The following is a 10109-nucleotide window of genomic DNA, read 5'->3' as shown; positions in this document are numbered from 1 at the left end:
GGAAATAAAATTTGAACAACAAGGCGGTGAACAATGCAAACAAAAGTTCACCTCGGAGACTTTGACCCGCTGCCTAAGTTTCTGGAGGTTTCGCTTTAAGGCCGGAAAAAAGTTTAAAAAAGGCGGGAAAAATAGAAGAAACAAATGGAGAGACGTGTAAACTAAATTGGTCTTCTTCCTTTAAGAACAGTAAAAAAAAATAATAATAATAATAGAACTATTTTTTTCAGGAGTTCTTTCTTGTAAGATTAGCTGTCATAACAACCTTAGAATCAATGTTCATACGATATCAACTTACCGATTTCATACTTCTTGGTCGAGTGAATGCGTATGTTGCGAACGGATGCAAAGCGGCGAGAAAAAGACGGAACGAAGTGGCACGTGGACGAAACAATACGGGAAAAAAGCCGAGGGGAGGACGCAAGAGGGAGAGAGGGAGGTTAAGTTGGAGGGAAGGGAGAGAGGATATGGGAGAAAGGAGGAAGAACAGGGAGAAAGAGAGAGAGAGAGAGAGAGCAAGAAAGAGAGAGAGAAGAGCGAGAGAAGAGAGAGAGAGAGAGAGAGAGAGAGAGAGAGAGAGAGAGAGAGAGGAGAGAGAGAGAGAGAGAGAGAGAGGAGAGAGAGAGAGAGAGAGAGAGAGAGAGAACGATGCAGAGAGAGACAGCAAGTGAGAGAGAGAGAGAGAGAGAGAGAAAGAGAGAGCAAGCGAGAGAGAAAGAGCAAGCGATAAAGAGAGAGACAACAAGCGCGAGAGAAAGAGAGCAAGCGATAGAGAGAGAGAGATAACAAGCGAGAGAGAAGAAAAAAGAGAGAGAAAAAAAAGAAAAGAGAGCGAGAGAGTAGACAGCGAGAGCGAGAGAGGAGGAGGGAGGGCGGAGAGTTAGAAAGATGTATACGCGACCCAGGAAAATAATTCACCCTGGCGCTGCTGCGAGAGGGTAAAGGTGGGTTCCGACCCAAAACATTAGGAAATAAGCTTTTATACGATAGCGTAACCCGATCGAATGGCGCCTGGGACTTGCCGGGACGAAATTTCCCCCTCTGCTTTATTCGAGGTCATTTACATATACAGTGTTCTCCAAGGTGTGTAGGTGTTTTGTATCTTCTTGTAATCTATTGTCTGGGAGGAGAGAAACGGGGGCGGGAGTGGGGGAGGGAGGGTAGGGAAGGGAGGCGGGAGCGCGAGGAATGGTCCGCTGGAACACCATTCCGTTGATGCTATTGATAGGTCTGGGTTTTCTATGAGGCCGATAACAAAGAGGAAACGAAGTGACGAATAAATCTTGGAATAATTTATGAGACTCGTGAACTGCGCAAATAATAGGTTCTAAGGCACTGCGATAAAGAATTAATTTTGCGCGCCTGATCTTTACGATGAAAATGATATTTTTGGGAAAAAATCTTCGTTCTTACATATGCTAATAATTATCAATAATTCTAAGAGTAATGATGATAAAAACAATGGTGTTTGTGTTACTATTCCTACTACAAGTATTACTTTTACTTTTTTTACTGTTATTAATACGTCTACTATTACTACAGCAAAACAACAACAACACCTACTATTACTACTACTATTATTACTACTAGTACTAACAAAAATAAAGGCAAAAGGGACAGTTTCTTATATATATACATACACACACAACACACACACACACACACACACCACACACACACACACACACACACACACACACACACACACACACATATATATATATATATATATATATATATATATATATATATATATATATATATATATATATATATATATTTTTTTTTTTTTTTTTTTTTTTTTGGTGTGTGTGTGTGTGTGTGTGTGTGTGTGTGTGTGTGTGTGTGTGTGTGTGTGTGTGTGTGTGTGTGTGTGTGTGTGTGTGTGTGTGTGTGTGTGTATAAAACTGGCAAGAAAAGCTATTATGATCAGAGCACAAGCTTTCTGGTACTTGATCATTCCCCACAGTTTATGGCAACGACGTGACAAGACGCTCACGCCCCGCCACCGACCCAACGAAAAAGGTCCTGAAAACACCTGGCAGGGGAAGGGCCGCGCGCCGTCCGTCAAGCGTCGCTGCCTCGACCCCTCGACCCCTCGCGTCGACTCCCCGAGCCAGCCAGGGGTCGACGTTGCCTAATCCCTGATCAAGCCTCGCCAACAACAATGCCTCGCTCCTGTGCCGCCCTACTGAGTCAATCTTAGGCCACCGCTCGGCCGCGCTATTGTATTGCTCCTCAGCGCCGGTTCGGTGAATAAGCACTGCCTTGCGTCCGGCCGAGTGGCCACGCGCGCGCGCTCTCTCTCTTTCTCTCTCTCGCTTTCTTTCTCGCTTTCTTTTCCTGTCTGGTTTTGTTTTTGTCTGCGTCTGTGTCTCCGTCCCTGCTTCTGTCTGTCTGTCTGTCTCTCTCTCTCTCTCTCTCTCTCTCTCCTCTCTCTCTCTCTCTCTCTCTCTCTCTCTCTCTCTCTCTCTCTCTCTCTCTCTCTCTCTCTCTCTCTCTCTTTCTCCTTCTCTCTCTCTCTCACTCTCATTCTCACTCACTCTTTCTCTCTCTCTCTTACTCTCACTCATTCTCTCTCTCTCTCTATATATATATCTACACACACACACACACACACACACACACACACACACACACACACACACACACACACACACACACACACACACACACACACACACACACACACACACACACACACACATATATATATGTATATGTGTGTGTGTGTGTGTGTGTGTGTGTGTGTGTGTGTGTGTGTGTGTGTGTGTGTGTGTGTGTGTGTGTGTGTGTGTGTGCGTGTGTATGTGTGTGTGTGTCTATCTCTCTATCCCTTTATCTTTCCCCAGTTCCATTAACACGGCTGTGTGTGTGTGTGTGTGGGGGGGGGGGGTACTGACAAGACGAGCGATAATGATTCATTCTCACTGTTAGGTTATGCTAATGACGCTTGACAGTTTGTGATGAAGGTAGATGAATAATATGATAATAACGATTTTCAAAACAGTCACGCTGCGTCAGCCACAATCAGCAATCATTAGAGCATAACGAATAATAAAATAATAAAAAAACAATGAATGAATATACAACAAATAATCGCCCATTCAGCATAAGAGAGAAAATAAAACTATTCTTCATGTATAGGGGATATAACGCGAGACCTAACCCAGTCGCTTTTTTTTTTTTTTTTTTTTTTTTTTTTTTTTTTTTTTTTTATCTAAGTACATCATTACGACCCACAATAAAAAAGTCTTCCCTAAAAGTCATGGAATGCCAAGGCTTCTTCAGGTGCAACAGAAAATGGTATAAATGATTTCGAAGTCTTAGCGGAGGTTAAGCTTCCATAAAAACATTTAATTAAAGCTTGCCGGCCGAGGCACAAGGTAAATTAATTGGAAAATAAGTTTTACATGAGAAGCTATGCATGTTTCAGAGTACATTTAATCCATGGAGTAAAGGAATTTACGTAAATCAATAAATTCATTCATTTTGCGAGTAAGGGATCGGGAATAAAAGATAAAACAGACAAACGGCGAATTCGGATAAACCTTGATGTGAAGATTGGCAAATGCGGAAATTTGTGATCAGAGATAGTCACAATTTCCGGCAATGTCTCTTTAATTCTTGCACAAATTACCAAAGAGATTTGAAGTTACATTTAGAACATCTTAATTATGCATCAACTTATCATTATTATTATTATCATTATTACTACCATTATTTTTATTATTATTGCTATTATTGTTTTGTAATGATTATTATCATTATCAATCATTATTATTATTATCATTATTATTATATCATTATTATTATTATAATTTTTATTATTATTGTATCACATCATTATCAATATTACTATTATTATCATTTTCATATCATTATCATTGTTATTGTTATCATTATCATTATTATTTTTATTATCATAATTACAACTGTCATTATTATTATTATTATTATTATTATTATTATTATTATTATTATTATTATTATCATTATCATCATTATTATCATTATCATTATTATTATTATTATTATTATTACTATTATCATTATCATCATTATTATTGCTGTTGTTATTGTTGATAATATAGTAATAATAATAATAATTATAATAATAATAATAATAATAATAATAATAATAATAATAATAATAATAATAATAATAATAATAATAATAATGATAATAATGATAATAATAACAATAATAATAATAATAATAATAATAATAATAATAATAATAATAATAATTATTATTATAATAATAATAATTATTATTATTATTATTATTATTATTGTTATTATTATTATCATTTATTTTCTTCCACTATTATCATATTATTATTCCATCATTGTTATCATTATTATCATTTTCATTAGTATTATTATCATAATAATAATAATTATTATTATTATTATTATTATTATATTATCATTATTATTATCAGTAACGTTGCTTTTATCAGTGTCTTCATTATTTTAATCATTATTTTTATTTTTGTTATTACCATTATCATCATCATTCTTATTCCATTGCTATTACAGGGATTTTTTTGATGATTCACTAACATGCTCAACAACAACACATTTCTCCACGGTGGGTCTGGCGTATCAAATGTGATACTCTCGGTCATTATAGAAATGTCAAGTTTACATTTTGAATCATCCCGCGGACACAGTTAATAAGAAATTTGTTAACTAGCTGAATAAAAGGGAATATAATAATAAACATTCATTCATACCAACACTCAACACATCCGTCTGAACATACTCAATATCAACACGATATACTTATTTGGCAAAACGCAGGATATACCGCCACAACACGAGACTAGTGAGCAGGGTAGTTCATCTTAATTATGCAAAGTCTATTCATATGCAAGCTAAAACCTAATTTCCACCTATAACCGCCCTGGATTGTCCTTAAATACGATATTTTTACCCATAATGCAATTAACCTTTGAATATAAAGAACGTATGTTAAGTGAAGAAAAAAAAGAAGAAGAAGAAAAAAAAGGATATACGCAACTGAGCATTTGATAGAAATAAAGGTTGGAAATCCCGAAGAAAGGTAAAGAAGGGAATGTGTGAATAAAGACAGAGAAAGAGAAAAAAAAAGTGAGAAATAAAGGAAAGGGGATTTGGCCGAAGAGGAAGAGGCGAGAGCGAGATGAGTGTGGAACATAAGGTAAATGGGGTAATGTTACGTACAGTAGTAGCTTGGGTGTAAAACATAGGCTAATAGGAAAAGCAAGGATACTTTATTCTCCGAAAACACACATTACTATCATCGTTACTGTTTTTACTACTATTATTTGTAGTAGAAGTATTATTATCATCATCGTTCTTCTTATTATTAACATCATTCATATCACTATCCTCACTATTGTTATTATCACTACTATCAGCAGGAGTATTGTTGTTTCATATTATTCATTTCGTTAATATTCTCGTAATAATGATGATGAATACTGTCTTTGTTATCAGTATTATTATCTTTACAGTCAGCACCATCAATGTCACTTTCAATTATTGTCATTGATATCTTTATCACTATCACTATTGCTTTGATAATAATGTCATGATCATTAGGCCTGTGGTGATGGCGATCATGCTTATTGACGTCATTACTATGAACATAATTATCAGCAATGATTAATTTTATCACTATATTTTCGTTTTTAATATCGTTATCAATACAGTATTGTTGTTCCCACTATAATCATTATCATATCACCCTAATCACTATGAGTAATGTTAATATCAATCATCACAATAACCACCACTATCCATACACACAGCCCAATTACCCTTCAATTAAGCTAACAAGCCTTGATCGTTTTGCCCCACAGTCGAGCCGACCATCCAAGTACCCAATCAGCTGGTCGGGTCGCCGCTGGGGTCAGACCTCGCGCTGTCGTGCAAGGTCGAGGCATACCCCAAACCCATCACTTTCTGGCGCAAGAACAACGAAATAATGATCTTAGATGGGTAAGTTGGTAACTCGGTTTGGGTGAAGAGATTCCGACCGTGTTCTTAGAAAGAGGAGGCCTTTGGTTTTAGTGGTTTAATTCAGTTGATAGGTTAATGAGGCATCTTTGCTGTGAGTATTTTGTCTCGCTCTCTAAAGTCTCTCTCTCTCTCTCTTTATCAAACCAAGACATTCCTTTTAGTTTTATTATCATTATCATTATCATTTTTATTATCATGTTTATATTGCTTTATCTTCTCTCTCACGTCTACTCGCCCGTTCTTTCTGTTGTAGTGTTAATTCAGGTTTATATAAACGCATCAAGTTTCACATTACAGACATCTTTAATTCCCATGATTAATTAACATATAGGTGGCGTGATAACTGTTATCTTTAACTCAGTAACTGATTTATTTATCATCCAAGACAACCAGTTTTATTATATTTTGCAAGTAATTTTATAACTTAATCAACCATTCATCTAAACAAAAAACTTCGATAAGAAAAGTAGAAAACAACTAAAGCCTGGCTGGTTTATCAAAGAAACATCCATGATTTTTAAAAAATGTATTCAAAGTAAATCAGTTAATTAAAGAAATAATTGATTGGTCTTCACACTGCTTCTAGTTTACGTTTTTTGAACTGGGGAAAGATCAACAGACTACAGAAATATGACTGACTATATGAATAGAAGAAAGTTTTTACTGTCCATGTTGAAGATAAAATAAAGATAACAGACATATCATTTGATGGACAGAATATATTCCCGTCGTGTGTTACATCTACTCTCTCTCCCTTCCCCCTCCTCTCTCTCTCTCTCTCTCTCTCTCTCTCTCTCTCTCTCTCTCTCGCCCTCTCCCTCTCCCTCTCCCTCTCCCTCTCCCTCTCCCTCTCCCTCCCCCTTCCCTTCCCCTCCCCCTCCCCCTCTCTCTCTCTCTCACTCCTCGTCACCCTCCCCTCCCCTCCACTCCCCCTCCCCCCTCCCCCTCTCTCCCTCCCTCCTCCTTCCCCCCCACCCCCCCCTCTCTCTCTCTCTCTCTCTCTCTCTCTCTCTCTCTCTCTCTCTCTCTCTCTCTCTCTCTCTCACTCTCTCACCCTCCCGCTCCTTACCCCCTTCTATCTCTCTCCTTTTTCTGTCCCTTTGAATGAAACCTTCCCTCTCCCTCTCCTTATCCCTCCGCCAAACCACAAAACATCATTGCGTAATTTGTTTTCCATGGCCACGTGTGTCGCGGCGTTTAGACAATATCCTTTCTCCCTTCCTTTCATAAAGTTATTTTTTCTCTTTTCGGTCTTTATCCAACCCCCAACTTTATTTTTCATTATCAGTTTTTTCTTACAAGAGGACTCGTTTTTTCCGTTCGTTTTAATTTTTTTTTTTTTGAATATCTTTTCTGATTATATGTAAAAAATTAAAATTCTTCCTCCTATCTCGCCACAGGTCCTCTTTACAAGATTAAGAAGGCTTGGAGAAATTAGCATGCAAGGATCTGATTCATTATATGCACATACAGTTGATGTACAAAAATCATATACAGCCATATGTGCCAGCCATATGTGCATACATTCATTCATTCATTCATTCATTCATTCATTCATTCATTCATTCATTCTTTCATTCATTCATACATATATACATACAAAGAGACAGACAAGCATATAGACATACATGCATACAATCATACATACATACATACATTCATGCTTACGTACATACACATACATATATACATATATACGTACGTACGCACGTGCCCACTTGCGTACGTATTAATATTATTATTATCATTACTATTATCTTTATCATTGCTATTATTATTATCATTACAACAAGAATTATCATTATTATTTTTCTAATTGTTATTATTATCATTATTATTGTTATTATTATAATAATTATTGTTATTGTTGTTGTTATTATCATTATTATTATTATTATTATTATTATTATTATTATTATTATTATTATTATTATTATCATTATCATCATTATCATCATATTTTCCATTATCATTATTCTTACTATTATTATTTTTGTTATAGTAATCATCATCATCACCATCACCATCACCATCACCACCATCATCATCATCATCATCATCATCATCATCATCATCATCATCATCATCATCATCATCATCATCATCATCATCATCATCATCATACATCATCACTATTATTAATATAATTATAATAATTATTATTATTATTATCATTATTATTACTAGTATTATCATTATCATTGTCATCATTGTTGTTATTGTATCATTATGAACATCATAAGGATTATTATCAACCATTATTATTATTATTATCATTATCATTATCATAATAATCATTACTATCTCTTATCAGGTAGAAATCGTAAAACCATAACATGAAAAAAAAGCATTGATTAAAACAAGAATTACACCATAACTCCAGACAATAATAACAACAACACATCGTGAAAGAACAATATGAAACAGCAAAAAAAAAAAAAAAAAAAAAAAAAAAAAAAAAAAAAAAAAAAAAAAATTGCCCTCCTGGACCCCCCCCCCTCCCTGCCGCTCCCCCTCCCCCCAACAATGAACAAACGATGTCAACTTTTTCCTGAATCACAAGGTCGCTTTGAATTATTACAAAGCCATTTCATGCGTATTATTTTCCATTTTTTGGGAATTACAAACAATGAGGCGGTTGCAGTGTGGTTTTGATTAATTTGCGTTTAAAGTTGTATATATATTATTTTTGTTCTTCTTTCGGATTAACCTTGGTTTGTTGTTGAAAATGTGTTTGAAAATAAACCTACGTTTGTTTTTTGTAATTTTTGTGGTGTAAAATAAGCTAAATCGTACATATTACGATATAAATATACTGTACTGTTATGTTTGTAAATACATCTACAAAGAAACAACATACATACATACCATTGCAATAAAATAAAAATACATACATAAAATACATACATACATAACATAATAAAATACGTACACTACATAACATACATACAACATAATACATACCATATAAAATAAATACATACATACATACATACATACACACATATATACATATGTACAACATACATACATACAACATACCATACGTCCCATAAAATATATACATGCATACAAAACATACATAACATACATAGACGTAATAGATGGCATAAACATAAATACATTTATATCATAATACATACATACATATATATAATATAGAATAGATTGTATGAAAAAAATATATTATATCTTCTATATATATGTATATATATCAGCATAAACATATGCATGAATAGATACATAAAACCTACACACATACATAAATACACATATACATACACATTCATATTTGGATATAGATATATATATACACACATACACATATATGTGTATATATAATATATACATATCTATATATAACAATAATATATATGTGTGTGTGATAAGAACAATACTAATAATGACAATGGCGAGATAATAATGATAATAATAATAATAACATTGACGTGGTAAAAACGAAAAAATATGATAATGAAAATGACATTGATGATAAGAATTTTGATAATGATCAAAAACATAATAAAGACACTAATGATAATACAAAAAATAATAATCATATTAATAATCATCAGAACGAAAGAAAAGGTGAATAAATAACATGAATGATAGGAACACCAGCAACAACAGTAGAAATAACTGCTATGAAGAAGCCCCTACGAGCTCAAAGGCAAGTAATACCGCGGAGACCCTTGGCCCCTCTCACCAGCACTGCCTCTCTCCCCCTGCCAGGCCCAAGTACAAAGTCCTGGAGTCCCACCGCTCGTACCACACCAACATGACGCTGGTGATTCGCGACCTGCAGAAGGACGACATCGGGACCTACACCTGCATGGCCAGGAACTCCATCAACCAGGCAGAGGGCCAGATCAGGACATACAAGATCGACCCCCCGGCGACGCACAGGCCCACCACGGACAAGGGGCCTCGAGGGGGGGACTCCCTCTCCCCCGCCATCGATCACAGTGCCAAATCCTCTGGTAGGTCTAGTACTCAGGCGCAATATATATATATATATATATGTATATATATGTATATATAATATATTATATATACATATATATATATATACATACACAAACACATATATATTATAT

The 10109-nt window shown here is 35.0% G+C and overlaps 1 protein-coding gene across 1 annotated transcript in view; it reads left to right on the top strand.

The window, feature by feature from the left end:
• LOC119595568 (lachesin-like) overlaps nucleotides 1–10109 on the top strand; it is an 89978-nt gene that overhangs the window by 75758 nt on the left and 4111 nt on the right. The window contains exons 7-8 of the mRNA XM_037944684.1: nucleotides 5853–5991; nucleotides 9745–9992. Of these exons, the coding sequence (XP_037800612.1) occupies nucleotides 5853–5991; nucleotides 9745–9992 (387 nt within the window). The remainder of the gene's footprint in view (nucleotides 1–5852; nucleotides 5992–9744; nucleotides 9993–10109) is intronic.

The sequence above is a fragment of the Penaeus monodon genome, chromosome 36, assembly GCF_015228065.2.
Source record: "Penaeus monodon isolate SGIC_2016 chromosome 36, NSTDA_Pmon_1, whole genome shotgun sequence".
Taxonomy (NCBI): Eukaryota; Metazoa; Arthropoda; class Malacostraca; order Decapoda; family Penaeidae; genus Penaeus; species Penaeus monodon.
The sequence above is the reverse complement of the archived record's forward strand: the minus strand, read 5'-3'. Positions and strand labels throughout refer to the sequence as shown.